Source organism: Pristiophorus japonicus, chromosome 11 (assembly GCF_044704955.1).
Source record: "Pristiophorus japonicus isolate sPriJap1 chromosome 11, sPriJap1.hap1, whole genome shotgun sequence".
Lineage (NCBI taxonomy): Eukaryota > Metazoa > Chordata > Chondrichthyes > Pristiophoridae > Pristiophorus > Pristiophorus japonicus.
The window spans coordinates 43,772,921-43,790,782 of NC_091987.1; the positions used below are offsets into that span (position 1 = coordinate 43,772,921).

General features: G+C 45.5%; 1 protein-coding gene across 1 annotated transcript in view; it reads right to left on the reverse strand.

Annotated features, from left to right (window-relative positions):
- The window catches only part of pola1 (polymerase (DNA directed), alpha 1), a 355,602-nt gene that overhangs the window by 298,603 nt on the left and 39,137 nt on the right, over window positions 1-17,862 (reverse strand). Inside the window, exons 17-19 of the mRNA XM_070893369.1 lie at window positions 11,249-11,310; window positions 7,951-8,040; window positions 4,889-5,005 (exon numbers count right to left, since the gene is read on the reverse strand). Coding sequence (XP_070749470.1) covers window positions 4,889-5,005; window positions 7,951-8,040; window positions 11,249-11,310 — 269 coding nt within the window. The remainder of the gene's footprint in view (window positions 1-4,888; window positions 5,006-7,950; window positions 8,041-11,248; window positions 11,311-17,862) is intronic.

Genomic DNA, 17,862 nt, shown 5'->3' on the forward strand with positions numbered 1-17,862 from the left:
GCTGAGAGCCCTTAGATATACAGCAGCTTCAAAAGAAGACACCGAGCCCATGTCCAGGTGAGGGAGTGATTCTGCCAGCCAACTCTCGAGCCCAGTGAGGAGATGTTCTGTCAGTGGTGGGGTGGTACTTTGAAAAAAATCTAAAATTAAAGAATTGCATTAGACTTTGTTGCCCCAAATGTCTTCATTGAATGCCGAGCTTCCCATTCTAAGCAAGCCTATCGCGCATGTACAGATCAGGATGTGGTCCATACTAGGGCGTCGACCTTGGGGGGGGGGGAGGGGGGGAGAAGAGACAGAGACAGAGACAGAGAGTTCAAGTCCTTTGTCTTGATGTTTTGAGCTTCTTGCAAAGCTACAATTTAATTATGGGGGCCATACCTCGTGCAAGCCTTCTGCATGATGGTGCTGCGGAGGAAACGATTGATTGGACATCATCGAGTGCATGAAGAACTTCAGAGCATGTAGGAAGATGGACAAGAGGCCTTACCCACATCGGGTATATCGAGACAGGCATTCATACCTGCACCTGAGTGATGCAGGCTGTGAGAAGGCTGCGTTTCCACAAAGAAGTTGTAACCGAGATCTGCGAGTTAGTAAAAGCAGACCTGCAACCTAGAAGTGTCAGGAGGACTGCTTTGTCAGTTGAAGTAAAGGTTACAGCTGCACTTTCATTTTATGCATCTGGATCCTTCCAGGTCTCAACTGGGGATGTATGCGCCATTTCTCAACATGCAACACATATCTGCATTCAGCAGGTGACTGCTGCACTATATGCTCGGAGGAATGACTATGTAAAGTCCCGCATGACCGCCCAGGCAATGCGTGACAGGGCTGTGGGCTTCTCCAGGATTGCTGGCTTCCCAAAAGGTACAGGGATGCATTGATTGTACCCATATCGCCTTGCGAGCACCTTTGGAGGATTCCGAGATGTACAGGAACAGAAAAGGCTTCTACTCTGCGAATGCATCGCATCATGTCAGTTGATGAGAGATATCCTCAGAGCACACATGATGCGTTCATTCTACACGAGAGCGCTATTATCTGCCATCAATTCTGGGATTGTTTGATGCGACAGTGTAGAGGGAGCTTTACTCTGCACCTAACCTGTGCTGTACCTGCCCCGGTAGTGTTTATTGGCAGCGGCAGGTCGGGGCCATAAAAAGGAGGCGAGTGGCGGCCTGGAACAACGTGGCGGCCCCTAGAGCAGCACGACGGCATACAATTGCAAGGTACAGCGCGAGCTGGTGCAGGAGAGCGACGACAGCAAAGAGGACAACTGGATTGGACATCATCAAGGTCCAGCTCATTGATCGCAGCGAGAACAGGTACAGCAGGAGCGGCGAGGTCGTTTCGAAGTAGCGGCGAGAGATCATGGAGCGACATGATCGGGGCCCGAGGAGGCGTGAGTTTGGGGCTAGAAGAGACGTGGGCTCAGGGGCAACACGGGCCAGCCCACACTGCGATTGCGTGTGCACTCGGTCCATGCAGCAGAGCCGGTCTCCGGTCGTCTTGGTTAATCCTTGCGACTGGACCAAGACCTAGTTCCGTCAAGCCCATGTGGCGGCTGGTGTGCAATGGCCACCACAAGTTAAACAAAATCCACGCACAGGCACCCTCCACCCTTCAGGATGTAATTTGGGACCTGCATATTTGGTCCTTAATCGAAACACCTCTGAACTCATTCCTTTTTGGCGTGGAAGAAAGTCATCCTCGATAAGATGATGGTGATGATATCTACCATGTTTCAGCAGCAGCCAAAAGGGCTGGCTGCTGGGAGACAAAGGGTACAGCCTCGCTACCTGGCTCATGATGCCCCTACCCACAACCCAGACGGAAGCTGACCGGGAATACAACATGTCTCACATTCCGATGCACAGCATAATAGAGAGGACCACTGGCATCTTGAAGCAGCGTTTGAGGCCTGGACCATTCTAGAGGCTACTTGCAATATGCCCGAGATTGTCGGTCAGTTCACTGTTGTGTGCTGAATGACTTAGTCATCGTGAGTAGCAACAGCTGGTAGTAGAAGACCCACCTGAGGGGAGAGTGGCTGATGATAAGGACGAAGATGCAGATGAGGAGGATGAGGAAACCATGCAAGTACCTGAGCCCGGAGCATGACGGCGGACCGTCGTGCCCCTTTAACGATTGCTCAAGCCTTGCGCCAGCAGCTCATCCATGGATGCTTTGCTGCCTGAAGACTCAGCGGCAACTATTCCAAATGGACCATATTTACTGTTTGGACCTGTTCCGTAATGTTGTGTTTTATTAATGGAACAAATAATGGAAATTATTCAGTTATAATTCAAAATATATTTCATTCAAAAGTTTAACACTTGTTTGTAACTTAACAAAAATATTCTTGTCTCAAACTTTAAAGTTTTCAGTTAAGATCACTTACAAACTTTCTCACTTACAAACTTTTAAACTTGTAAATTTACATCACTTACAAAAAACTTTTAATGCGAGAACAGTTACAACAGTAACAGTAACAACTGTAACAATAGTAACAACAGCAAAGAAAGGCTGCACCCATCTCTCCTCCACCTTATTCTAAGTCCGCCGCTGTGCTTGGTCTTGGTGACTTCACCCCTGCCCGCAGGCAGTGGCACAGCATTTCTCGGGTTGGTACCAAGCTTATTCTTTCGAGCATCTCAGGTAACGCACACTTCTTGATGGGGGCGTGGGCAGGCTGGTCTGGGGATTGGAGTGGGAGTGGCAGTTGATTCGGTCAATGGCCGCGGGGTCTGGGCGTGTTCCCTTATTGCAGCAGCTGATTCCCTCCCTCGTGCCCTGACAGTGCCTCAATTACATGCGACATTCCCTCCCTCATGTTCACCGACAGTGTATCAGTTACCTGCGACATTCCCTCCCTCATGTGCCTGGACAATATTCCCATTTCTCGTGAGTGTTGTTACTTCTCCGACAGTCCCAATATCTCATCACTGATGGTGTCCAGGAGTGATCACGAAAGTTCAATGCTCTCCGCACTCATTGCCATCATCTGAACCACATCTGTTAGATCCTGCACCTCAGGAGGAGCTTCCCCTCCTCACCCTGGGTGTGGCTCGCTGCATCCCAATGGGACCCGCAGCCTCGGACGGTGGGGTCCTGGGTGTGGCTCGCTGCATCCCATTGGAATCCCCAGTCTCGGACTGTGAAAAACCATAGAATGTCCCAACACTCGTACCACTCATGGAAGGGGCTGGCACCTCATTGGACAGCACCTGCACCTCCTCCAGAGTGAGTACAAGAGTGGGGGCTTCATCCATCACCTCTGCCTCACCCCCATGCTCTTGGTCTGGAAGGTGGGATTGGAAGATATTCTCCTCTTCAGGCTCGTCCACGTCTGAATCTTCATCTGCATTGGCTTCAGCCTCATCAGGGTTGGCCTCAAGTTCTGCAAAATATAACAGAACAGACAAATGGTTAACAGCAGAGCAGGGGGCAGGGTGGGTGGCATGAGCAGGCAGCAGGCTGATTTGAAGGACCACGATGAATGATAGCACATTGCATCAACCGAAGCGTAGCTGACGGAGACATCCCCATGAACCGAAACACGGTTAGCCCGCACAGTACTTAACATTTAGCAAAGCCAGACTGTGGAATTTGGAGGATTTACCCTCTCCCTCGAGTGTGGGCCCAGCTTGTGCAGTGGTGGTTGCTTTTCTCCAGGCAGGACCCATCAAAGCAGCGATCTTGTCTTCCAAGCATGTCAGTGGCTGCAGATTTGACTGGCCTCCTCCTGTTCGAGTTCTTTCTCTTTTGTTGCGTGCCATCTTCCTCTGCAAAGATGCAAATATAACTTTTTAAAGAGAGGGTGTCTTTTTGCTGGGTGGGACATACAGATGGTCACATTTACAATTGCAATTCCAGTGAATAAATGAAAATATTACTTACACTAACTACTTGACCAAGGTCCTGCTACTTCTTTTTACAGTGATCTCCAGACCTCGGGGTGGTCACCATTGCACAGTAATCTTCTGCAAGTTGGTTCCAGTGTTTCTTCATTTCTTTTGGTGAAACTTTGGTGTGACCTCTGCTGGTGTCCAGCTCATGCCATGTGGCCTCAATTACAGTAACTAGTGCCTGCACTTCATCCTGTGAAAAATTCTTGGTCCTTGAGCCGCGTTGCATATTGCAGCTCCGATTTTTCCACTGTAAATTAAAGTTCTCACACACAACTGGCTCTTTAAAAATGGCCAAATGCAGACTGGGAGCTGTACTGGGCATGCGTGCCCAAAGCAGTCACGTAAAATACTTCATTTTTTTCTCCTGTGCATACACGGGGGTGGGGGGGGGGGGGGGGGGACATCGTTTTTTCGGCACAGACATTAAGACCCCCCCCCTCCGAAGCTAAAGGATAGGCTGTGCGGCGCCAATTAAAAAAATTCCAACGGGGAAACTTGCAAGTTATTCTTTTGGAGGAGTCGGGGCCAAAAAAACAGGCGTAACTCTTGTAATACGCCAAAAAACGGTATTGGGAAAAATTGAGCCCAAGGTCTTACTGAGCAATTCTTGCAACATTAACTGTACCTATCCTCACATCTTAACATTAAGCATGTCATTGTACAGACTGCCAATTCTGTTTTTTTTAAATGTAGGTAAGATGACAATTGTTTTCCCCTTCACTTTGCATCTGGGAAAATACTGAGCATTCCTAGGTCATGTATTGTGTGGGTTCCCATTCGACTGGTAACAGCATTCCATTATATAGTCTGTTAGCATAATGACACTATTAAAATCATTCTTTCCAATATATGTGGCAATCTACTCCCATTACTTGTGCACATTGCTGATTCAACATAACTAAGTTTGGTTTTTTAATTATCTTTCCCTGGCAGTTCGCGCATTTCTCATTCTGAAAAAGTCAGCAGTGCCTTACCCCAAGTTTAGGCATAGCCGATCTCCTCAACCGACCAATCTTCGACCAATGAGGAACTTTGCAGACATTAATTCTTTGTAGCAAAACATCGAGATCAAATCCATAAATATCATGGCCCTGGAAATAAGTGCATACAGGATTTAAATATGTTGTACAATAAAGGACTGAGAAAATGAGTTACCAGGTCGATACAGTGTAGCCACTGGAATGCTTCTGAACCCTGACCACCACATAACTATGTTTGTTTTTATTATCTTTCCCTGGCAGTTCGCGCATTTCTCATTCTGAAAATGCACATGTGCTATTCTTTACATCCAACAATATACATACATATATATATATATACACACCTAGTTTAAAACATCTTAATGATCAAGATAGGCTCAAAAAGTTGGGTCCCTGCACTTTAGAGAAGCATACACTGAGGTGTGATTTGATCAAGGTTTAGATGATGAAGTGACAAGACTGTGTTTGTGCAGACCGTTTGATTCAACTAAAATAGGTTAGAGAAGACTTGGGGTCACAATCTCAAGGTATGTGAAGGCCATATCGAGGTTAGCACTCGGAGGTGGTTCTCTGCCAAGGGAGTGGTAAACCTGTGGAACAGGCTATCGGCTTGTGCGGTGAACACTGATTCGCCGAGTTCCTTCAAGTGAAAGCTGTACCTTTTTCTGGCTGGGGTGGAGATCACCTCATTCAAAAAGGTCAATACTGTATAACATTAATCAGGACCAGACTGGTCTCCTGGACTAGTTGTGATTGCCCAATAGTGTTAGAGACAAATTTTCCAATTTTTTCCCCACTCACCTGGTGGCATGTCATCTCGTGGAGAGGGTTTTCGCCTCTCCACGAGATGACATACCACCAGGTGGGTGGGGAGTGGATGTATTATGATGCACAAGACATCACGTTTATGTGGGATAGGCTGGATGGACCTCCTGGTGATGGTCTTCTCCTGCCTGCCACATTTCTTATGCTCATATAAAACAACTAAGCCAAAGTATGTAGGTCAGGCAAAAAAAAAAATTAGCCTTTCCTGATTATTCAGTGTCCTGTACAAAAAAGTGCGAGAGAGAGAGAGAGCCTGGCATATATGAGAGATCCCACAATTTCTGAACTTGACTGGCCAGCCAAGTTCAGAAATTGTCACCGTGGGATCTCACTTACGAGCAGTGGCCACGAGAGGTGTAGGGACGGCAGCTGCTGCCTGTGGAAACTAAGCCAGCACAGGCCACCACCTTCTTGGGAGAGGGCAGGGGAGAGTGGAGGGAGAAAGAGCGAGCGTGAAGGTCCAACACCATTTGCAATGAAATTAACGTTATCTTTTATTGTAAATTATCTGAACTTGGTTTTTGTTTATACACTCAGATTATCATGGATTAGTTTTTTTTTTAAATACTTGTTTTATTATCTTATAACCATTAATATCTTATAATAATCAGTAATAGGTCTATAATCGTGTGTACGGTTTAAATATAAAAGTCTGTAATCATCAACTGCATGCAATAGTAACCTGAATTATATACGACATGTAACCTTTTTGCTTATAATTAAAAAGCCTGTGAGGAAGCTGTATCCAGACAACCTGGGGTGAGAAAGTGGAATGCTATCGTTGAATAGTGAGGCTATGGGTGAAAGTTGGATATTAGCCAACAGTAAGGATGAGAACGAATGCAGCTCGCCTGGGAACCAAGGTTAGCTGCAATTACCAGCAAGGACAGTGTCTCAACCTGTAAAGACATATTCCTTTTCTATTGCCATAACTACCCCAGATGAGAGTCTTGGCGATCAAAAATAGATGTTGCTGTAGTATAGTATGTAGGCAGTCCTCGTGTCAAGGATCACCCGCTTCCACACTAAAAAAAAAATATGAGTTCACAGGTGTTTCTATGAGGGACCTGACATTCCAGGTCCTGAACTACATCTTGAAGAGCGGAAGATGCCTGTGCGTGAATTCTTTTAACGTGGGGTGGCCGTTGCACACCAAGAGTGTCATAAGACTCAAAGCCTGAGTAAACCAGGGTGCTACGAATGTGGCATCTTTATGATTGGATTTTGGGTTTGGGTGTCAGCCAGTGATTGATTCAGGAGGACTCCATAGATTTTGAATGTGTAAGGATATAGGAAGGGGGTCTTAACAGCTACAAATTGTAGAAGATTTCAGGATAAATCAAGGAGACACCCAGGAGATGAGGAGAGACGAGAGACACGGTTGCAGCTTCTATCCCGAGTGTAATTGGTAATACAAGTTTCAATTATACTCTGTAAACTGCTGCTGTTCGAATACTGTAATGTATTAAGTTTTGCTTATACTGAATAAAGTTAAATCACTGTCTCCAATACAGGTCAATCTCAAATCATTTGGAACCAGCGTCCCTCTGGGATCTTATAACTCAGTCTACAACTAACATTAAAAGAGGAAAAGTGTTTTTCTATCTTCTGCTAACTTTATATTGCAGTTTTTCTCAACTGTCAAGACACCATTAAACAGATTCCCCAGTGATTATATATACCATCATTCACAACATATTCATATCATGCAACCAGTGTGTAAACTGTATTAGATCTTTCACGTATGTTTCCCACATTATTTAGCACCAGTGTCGCAAATTGGGTAGTTTTTGTATCGATTTATGCTAAAACTTAAACAAATGGGTCACCTTGCACTTGACTTCGAGTAATTTTGATGAATTACAAACACAATAAGAAAAAAAAATACACTACTGGTTAACTAAATAGTTTTAGCAGTCCAAATATGGACAAATATAGTTTAACGTTAACAGGAACTTAAAAAAACTCACAGGCAAGTCCAACTGGATTAGTTTGGCCTACGTGCAGTTAGAGACACAAGGATTTTGGAACGGCAGATGTTCCAAGAATTGGAGATGATTTGTGCCACGTCAGTTATAAATGGCTGAGATAAAAGCCTCAACTTTTTTGTAATTAAATGTTCACTGTGGTGTCCACACTTTACATTAGGATTTACTTTAGTAGCTGTGAACTTTCATATTCATGACTTCTTGGGACAATCTTCGACAATATTGCTTAAAATTTCTACTCACCACAAGAACATCAGGGTCAATCTTGTGAATCTTTGCCAGGAAAAAGCCTAAGAGAGTCCTTTCAGTGGCAGCAATCTCAACTTTGGCATTCTGAAATCAGAAGCATAAATCAGCTCGAGAGTTTTAATTCAAGCACCAACTGCGTTATGTCTAGAATTTAAGCAAAGTTAACTCACCCTCCTCATCCTGACACTGGGTCATTGCTAAACCTCCAGCCAAAATCAAGGAGGTCCACTCGGACGATAAAAGTGGTCACTTGAAACTCCTGCAGTCTAAGGTTTGCTGATTATATTCTACCATTATTTTGGATCAAGCCAGTACATGTCTTAATAATTGTATTTATTTTCTTTCATTTATTTTCTAAGGGAATCAAGCGATATAGGGATCAGGCAGGAAAGTAGAGTTGAGGTCGAAGATCAGCCATGATCTTATTAAATGGCAGAGTAGGCTCGAAGGGCAGTATGACCCACTCCTGCTCCTATTTCTAATGTTCTTCTAAAATATTTCACTTTTTAACCCTTAAAAGCATCACGAACAAATATAATCATCCATGTGCTGTCAGATCTGAGGGGATGAAGAGTATATTCATTCAGCAGAGCTCCTACCTCATTTGAGGATTTGTGAGAGATAAATTGGTCTGTTCAATTCTAAGATTCAGAGCTTTCCATTGGCTGGAAAAACCTTAAAATTGATTTTTAGCCAATGACTTCCGAAACTTCCAATATTTTGAAAGTTTCTCCCATCGGCAAGAAACAGGAAGAAAGTCAGTTAAACAAAAAGCTAGAGTTATTTTTAAATTTAAGTGGAAAAAAAAAAGTTTTAAAAAGTGCATTAACTCATGATGCCTTCCAGGTCATATAAGTCACAGTACTGTAGAAACTGTATCGTGTTTTAAGGATGAGGGAACCCTAAGTGGTTTCACAGGTTTCAAAAACAACAGAAATGCTCAGCCGATCAGTCAGCGTCTGCGGAGAGAAGAGGCAAGTTAATGTTTCAGGCGTTGTGGACCCTTCATCTGACAAAGAGTCCACACGTGAAACATCACCCTGTCTGTTCTCTTCACGGATGCTGCCTGATCTGAAAAGTGTATCCAACATTTTCGGTTTCAGATTTACAGCATCTAGTTTTTCTGCTTGTTGGTTTTGTGTTTAGTCACTCAAGTTCCAAACATATTCCAATTTTCATAGTGCCCTTTTCTACAAAGATGAATCCAGCAACATTGACTGAAGACCCCACAGCTTGTGGCTGGGCGTTCCACTCCCTTCTAGTTTGTTTTAACGTTGAGTACTCGTAAAACTAAACAGTAAATCTAATTCCAAAAAAAACAAACTGATCCAAAGTGACAGGTCTGGTGGGCGATTTAACACAAAAAACATTAAAAACATTTATGAGTTATAAAACTGCTAAGTTGGCTATTCTATTGGCAACAGAAAGAGATCAATCAAGTACAGTGCAGCTGCCAGCTGAATTGGCCATTTCAATGCACTGGAAATATTTATGCTTTTTTTTTGTAAAATGTGTTTTATAAATTAAAACAAAACATACCCGTCAGTTGCCAGCACAAAATGCAACTCATCACAAAAATGTCCAATGTGTCTCCACGGCCATGTTGACCCAGGTCCACAGAATTTAAAAAAACTAAACCCAGTCTCTTCCAAGGAGAAGCGGAAAGAGACGCCCCCACCCCCGCTCTAGGGAGACTCACATGACTTTGTTCCACTATCAGATTGTACCTGGGCATCAGACATAGTCAATGCACCCTTTGTTTTTACTCCATTAGGCATGGGGGTCCCTCTGTATCGAGACAATCACAGCAATTACACTCTTGCTGTGCTTATTCTTAAGACTACAAGGATTGATACTGGTTACTGGGAGCCCAATAACTTGGTCAAACAACATCATATTCAGGGCAGTGCTCTTCAGGGTTTTGGTAGCATAATGGCCATGTTACTGGACTAGTAATGCAGAAGCTTGGACTAATGATCCAAAGAAGTGAGTTCAAAGCCCAGTAAGGGAGGTGAGGAATTTAAATTCAATTCATTAAATAAATCTGGAATAAAAAGCTAGTAACAGTAATGGTGACCATGAAACTACCGGATTGTCGTAAAAACCCATTTGGTTCGCTAATGTCCGTAAGGAAGGAAATCTGCCGTCCTTACCCAGTTTGATCCCTATGTGACACCAGACCCACAGCCATGTGGTTGGCTCATAACTGCCCTCTGAGGTTCAAGGCGGCAGCTGACCACCGCCTTCTCAAGGGCAATTAGGGATGGGCAATAAATGCTGGCCTTGCCGACAATGCCCACATTCCATGAATGAATATATATATATATATATATTTAAAAAAGAGATTCAGTGTCCAGCATTCCCAATCAGCCTAGTAATTTGACATCTAGCAGACGCTGGATCAATTGACAATCATCTTCTGAGAGAAATCCCTACAGCATTAATTCAGTTAAAACAAATACTAAATTAATTTATCAATTTCATGGTGTATAAATTAACAGTGAGAAATGATTGTTTTTAATACCTTGACAATGGCCAAAATAAAAATACCACCACAGCCTTCAAGCAAAAGCACTCATTTATTAATTGTCACCAAAATATTTTGCCAAGATATCGACTGATTTAAATCGACCATCATCCACTGAAAGCCAATGCTGCACATTAAAATCAGTCATGAAAAGCCTCTCTTCTCCTTCTGCCAGCTTTGTCTCCTCTCCTAAAGGCACTGACTAATGCTGAAGTATTTTGTTGTCTGCCCTCTGGCACCTCAGCCAGGTAGCCGTACTTCACCAGCGATCTGAGTCAGTGAATGTCAGCAGGCCACTGGACCAAAGAGCAACACATCCATGCCCAGTGCTGTCCTGGCTCTCACACACTTGCAGGGGTCACTGGATAATGACCGGAAACAGGCACATTGGCTTATTTCTCCCATTCTGAGCAAGGTGAAGTAGGACTATCTGTTCAACCAACTCACCACAGCTGGTGATGGACCAGAGTCAATTTTGGTCAATATAGCTCAGATCCACACAAGGCAGTTCAGGGAAGCTAAACAAAATCTTATTTTCAGTAACAATTTTATAAATTTGCCAAAGCATGTCTTTTCATGTGGATCTATCACTTTATTAAACAGTAATTTCCTGGACCAGCTTAAACTTCCCTTAATATATTCAAAAAGAAAATAACTAGAAAATAATAATTTCTGCACTGGGATAGATTCCTTTCTTTACCCCCACATTAATAATGTGATACAAAAGAAATAACACACATGTACAGACACAGAGAAATTACTTACTTTTCTCGTCAGTGCCTCCCGGAAATCGTAAGGAAAGATACAGTCACTGGGCTTGCTGATGACTAGAAAAGGTAGCATCATTAGTATTTTAACAATGTTCTCAACACAAATTTCCTTCCTGAGGATATGATTAACAGATGAATAGGAAAATCAAGGAACTCGATTCTCTCCCACAGGCATATATCCAAGCTCATTACTACCAAATATACTATGCTCGGAATGTCATGATTTTGGAAATGTCAAAGATCAGTTTCTGGCGTTAGGTTTATTAAACATTATCCAAAATAAATGAATTGCTTGTGTAATACAACTGTGCCATACTGGGAGATGTATTAGCATATTCATATCTCAGGAAAGGTTACAGAGTTTCCAGTGACATAATTACTAAATGCCTTGTCCAGCGAATGTCAAGGGTCTTGTCATTATTCTCCAGTCACCGAGAGGACGTACCAGGTGCGACAATCAAGATTGAAATATAAAGAATTCAAGTGCACATCAAACTGTTGCTCTTTATTGTAGAATCCACCTTTATACTCCCAGACAAGTTCTGGCTTTTCACTCACGTACTTACAGCTTTTATACCACTCGTCTCAGAGGACCATGTAGTACTTCAACCCGAAGTGACATTCTGAATGTTTGGAGAAATCATTCCAACAGGTTTTCTAGCCCTGGTCGCTAACCAGCGACCACTGTTGAACTGCATGTAAACAGATGTCAAAGGACAGGGCTGGGTTCAACTGTGTTGTTCTACACAGTTGAATAGAACACCAATGCTCATCTTCCAGGCTCTCTCAAGCAAATGACGGCTAGTTCCTGTGGAACTATACCATAGCAGCAGCCACTGTCTTGAGAAATAGGGAGGAAACAAAAAGGGCAAAAATTGGGGGGGGGAGGAGGAAATTTGAGGGAGTTATGTTTTGTGCTGATCTTATAAAGGAAGTCGGCACTAGGAAATGGAAAACTTCTACTTTTAAACTTGGTGTCAACATCAAGCACAGGTTGCATGCAGAGCAAAGCTCAACACCACCACACAATCAGCCTTTACATAGAAAAATATCCTCATTGAACACCAGTGGCGTTTCATAGCTTCGACACCAGCCTCCTTGTGGTCCGTCTCAACAAACTGCAATGAGTGTTCAATTTCAGGCAATGTTATGCTGACAAGTGACAGCCACTAGGAAGTGGATCGAGACCAAGAAAATTCATTTCACTTCGCACAAAAACGCAAGGTGGCAAAGAGGGTTGTGGGGATCTGGAACTCGCCGCCTGGAAGAGTAGTGGATGAAGAAACCTTCACCACTTTTCAGAGATGGTTGGATGGCACTTAAAGTGCCGCAACCTGCAGGGTTAAAGACCTAGAGCTGGTAATTGGGATTAGACTGGATGACCTTTTGTTGGCCGGCACAGATATAATGGCAAGTACTGCAGGGAATCGAATACGGCCAGGGTGATCTCCAGGACTAGTTTTGATCGCTTGGATGGGTCAGAGAGGAATTTTCCCAGATTTTTTCTCCCTAAATTGGCCTGAGTTTTTCTCTGGTTTTTGCCTCTCGAAGGAGATCACATGGCTCCAGTTGGGGTGGAGTGCAGAATGTTTCAGTACAAGGGGTAATATGTCCTTAGTATACAGTATAAATGCACACGAGGCCCATACTTGAGAGAAGGTCACTCTGACCAGTAACATTTATTAACCAGCACTGAACTGGAGAAGATGGGTGGAGCTTCCCCTTTTATACCTGAAAGTCCAGGATAGGAGTGTCCCCCACAAGTTCACCACCTAGTGGTCAATGTTCTCACGGTATACAACTTAGGTCAGTTTATACATGGATTACAATGACAGTAGAATACATGACATCACCTCCCCCTCCAAAGTCTTATTGGGATCACAGGTTAAGTCTCTCTGGAGGTTTACGCTCTCTTGCAGAGCGCCTGAGTTGGGGCTCCGGTTGTTGGGTGCTGGCCTGAGTGTCTGCTGTTTGCGGTGCCTCAGGCCTGTCCAGACTGTCCACAGTGACTGGGCTCTCCTCCACTTGGTTCCGGTGTGGTCACCTGTGGTGGAGTGAACTCTACATTGTGTTCTTCCTCTGCTTCTTCTATGGGGTTGCTGAACCTCCTTTTTGTTTGATCCACGTTTGCAGCAGATTTGTCCATTGATAGGTTTAACTACCAGAATCCTATTCCGCTCTTTAGCAATCACAGTGCCTGCGAGCCATTTGGGCCCTGCAGCGTAGTTGAGGACAAAGACAGGGTCATTGACATCAATACATCGCGCCCTCACATTCCCGTCGTGGTAGTCACATTGTGACCGATGCCTGCTCTCTACAATTTCTTTCATGGTGAGGTGTATAAGGGATAACCTGGTTTTGAGCGTCCGTTTCATTAGCAGCTCTGTGGGTGGAACCCCTGTGAGCGAGTGTGGTCGGGATCTATTGGCCAACATGAGGCATGATAAGAGGCTTTGGAGGGAACCCCCTTGGATTCTGAGCATCCTCTGTTTGATTATCTGCACTGCTCGTTCCGCCTGGCCATTTGAGGCCGGCTTGAACGGTGCCGTTCTGACATGGTTGATACCATTTCCTGCCATGAAGTCCTGGAATTCAATGCTTGTCAAGCACGGGCCATTGTCGCTGACCAAGACTTCCAGTAGACCATGGGCGGTGAACATTACCCGTAGACTTTCTACTGTGGCAGAGGATGTGCTTGAATTGAGAATGCCACACTCGATCCATTTGGAGTAGGCGTCTACTACAACCAAAAACATTTTTCTCATGAAAAGACCTGCGTAGTTCACATGGATGTGTGACCATGGCTTGGCGGGCCAGGACCAGGGGCGAAGGGGGGGACATTCCTGGGCGCATTGCCCAGCTGGGAACACGTGTTGCACCTGTGAACACAAAGTTCCAGGTCTGCATCTATCCCTGGCCACCAAACGTGTGACCTGGCAATTGCCTTCATCATGACAATGCCCGGGTGCTCATTGTGAAGTTCTCTGATAAACACCTCTCTAACCATCTGGGGCATGACTACTCGGTTTCCCTATAGTAGGCAATCGGCCTGAATCGAGAGTTCATCCTTGCACCTGTGAAATGGTTTAAATTCCTCAGGGCATGCCCCGTACGTGGCTGCCCGGTCCCCATTCAGGACATATTTATTGATTAAAGACAGTAGCGGGTCTCTATTCGTCCAGACTTTGATCTGACGGGCTGTCACGGGTGAGCCTTCGCTTTCGAAAGCTTCAACAGTAATGACCATCTCAGCAGCATGCTCGGTTGCCCCCTCGGTGATGGCTAGTGGGAGCCTGCTGAGTGCATCGGCACAGTTTTCAGTGCCCGGTCTGTGCCGAATTGTATAGTCATAGGCGGCTAACGTGAGTGCCCACCTCTGTATGTGGGACGACGCATTTGCATTCATGGTCTTGTTGTCGGCCAAAAGGGACCTTAGGGGTTTGTGATCGGTCTCCAGCTCAAATTTCCTGCCAAACAGGTACTGGTGCATTTTTTTTCACTGCATATACAAATGCAAGTGCTTCCTTTTCTACCATCCTGTAGCCCCTTTCTGCCTGGGACAGACTTCTGGAGGCATAAGCTACCAGCTGTAACTGACCCTTGGCATTAACATGCTGCAACACACACCCGACACCATAGGACGACGCATCGCACGTTAACACAAGTTTCTTGCATGGGTCATATAGCGTTAACAGATTGTTGGAGCATAACAAATTGCGTGCTCTGTCAAAAGCCCTTTCCTGGCTACCCCCCCAGACCCATTCCCGACTTTTATGTCGGAGCACATGTAGCGGCTCGAACAGCATGCTCAATTTGGTAAGAACGTTACCAAAATAGTTCAGGAGCCCCAGGAACGAATGCAGCTCCGTCGTGTTGCGGGGTCTGGGTGTTCTCTGGATCATTTCCATTTTGGACGCAGTAGGTCTGATCCCGTCTGCTGCTACCCTCATCCCCAGGAATTCTACCTCTGGAGCTAGGAAGACGCACTTCGCCTTTTTCAGTCGCAGACCTACCCGGTCCAATCTGCGTAGCACCTCCAAGTTGTGGAGGTGTTCTTCAGTATCGCAACCCGTGATGAGGACGTCGTCTTGAAAAATCACCGTCCTTGGCATCGACTTGAGGAGAATTTCCATGTTTTATTGAAAGATCGCGACGGCCGAGCGAATCCCGAACGGACATCTGTTGTACTCAAACAACCCCTTGTGTGTCGTGATGGTGGTCAGCTTCTTCGACTCACTCGCCAGCTCCTGGGTCATGTAAGCTGAGGTCAGGTCCAATTTGGAAAAAAGTTTGCCACCGGATAGCGTCGCAAAGAGGTCCTCCGCTCTCGGTAGCGGGTACTGGTTTTGAAGTGACACCTGATTGATGGTGGCCTTGTAATCACCACATATCCTGACCGATCCATCCGCCTTGAGCACCGGCACAATCGGGCTCGCCCAGTCACTGAATTCGACTGGCGAGATGATGCCTTCCCTCAGCAAGCGGTCCAATACGCCTTCTATCTTTTCCCACATCACGTACGACACCGCTCTGGCCTTGTGGTGTACTGGCCTGGCGTCCAGGTTTATGTGAATCACTACCTTGGTCCCCATGAAAGTGCCAATGCCGGGTTGAAATAGTGAGTCAAATTTGTCCAGGACCTGTGAGCATGATATTCACTCCACAGAAGAAATTGAACTGACGTCGCCCCATTTCCAGTTCATGACAACAAGCCAACTCCTCCCCAGCAGTGCGGGACTGTCGCCCGGGACATCCAGAGTGGCAACCTGTTCTCCGAATCTTTGTGGGTCATGACTACTGTGGCGCTGCCCAACACCAGAATCATCTCCTTTGTATATGTCCGTAGCTTTGCGTCAATCGGCAATAATTTTGACCTCCTGGCCTTGGACGCCCACAACTTGTCAAACTGTTTGAGACTCATCAGGGACTGACTGGCCCCCGTGTCTAGCTCCATTGATACTGGGATGCCATTGAGGAGCATTATCATTATCGGTGGCATCCCAATGTATGAACTGTATATGTGCTCCACATGAACTCGCTGAACTTCAGCTTCCAACGATTTCCCCCAGTGTTATTTTGGCCTCGTAGGGCTTACATCGGGCCCATCCTCCTCGTACATCAACCTGGCTGTCGGCTTCCTGCACATACGCGCCAAGTGACCACTGACGTTGCAATTTCTGCAGGTATATTGCTGATACCTGCAAGCTCTGGCTGTGTGCTTTCCTCCACACCTCCAACATGAGCCGTTGTTGGAAACAAAAAGGTCCATTACCAGTCGATCGTCTCTGACTGTCCTTAAATGCAACATTGACAGGTGTTGATGGCCCCATTACTGGCCGCATTGTCCCTTGCGATGGCATGAATCACCGTTCAGCTAGCCATTGTCTCTGTTGAATTCCCCCTTTGGGTTCCACTGCATGCTCGGGCATGTCAGATTGCCCGTCTGCCTGGAGAACTTTGTGCCGCATTAACAATGTTGACTCCATGTCCATTTGCTGCATTTAAACCAAGATTTTTGTCAAACTTCATTTTGGTCTCTTCCTCCCCTGAGATAAATGTCTGGGCCATCAAAGCCGCCGTTTCCAGGGTCAAGTCTTTGGTCTCAATCAGTTTCCTGAAAACCCCAGCGTGCCCGATGCCTTCAATAAAAAAAGTCTAGCGGCATCTCCGCTCTGCATGCATCTGGGAACTTACATAGACTTGCCAGTCGCCAGAGGTCTGCCACAAAGTCTGAAACGCTTTGCCCTTCTCGCCGCCAGTGCGTGTAAAACCGGTGTCTCGCCATGTGCATGCTGCTCGCCGGTTTAAAGTGTTCCCCGATCAACTTACTGAGCTTTTCAAAAGTCTTGTCTGCCGGCTTCTCTGGCGCGAGAAGGTCCTTCATCAGGGAGTACGTCCTGGATCCACAAACCGTCAGATGAGCCCTGCGTTTGTCGGCCGAATCCTGTCCCAACCATTCCTTGGTAACAAAACTTTGCTGTAGTCTCTCAATAAAATCGTCCCAATCATCACCGACACAGTACCTCTCATCTGTGCTGCTAGTGGCCATGCTCGCATGGTTTAAATCCGTTTCTCGTCGCCAATAATATGTCCTTACTATACAGTATAAATGCACACGAAGCCCATACTTGAGAGAAGGTCACTCTGTGACCAGTAGCTTTTATTAGCCAGCACTGAAGTGGAGAAGATGGGTGGAGCTTCCCCTTTTATACCTGAAAGTCCAGGTTAGGAGTGTCTCCCACAAGTTCACCACCTAGTGGTCAGTGTTCTCACAGTGTACAACTTACATCAGTTTATACATGGATTACAATGACAGTAAAATAATGACAAGGGGTGTCGCAGTTATGTGAGAAGGACTGGGTGCTCTTTGCCTTTACGCTATTGTTCATTGGTTTATATGTAACCTTCAGGGCTGCTGACCAGGGGCCGTGTGGCTCTTTGTCAGCTGGCGTGGACACGATGGGCCGAAATGGCCTCCTTCTGCGCTGTAAATTTCTATCTCATCAGTCCTGGCTCAATTTAAACCCAGGCGCTACACAAGGTCTGGGTTCAAACATGATGCACCATTCAATCCAGTGCAACTTAAATATAGCAACTATTAAAACCATC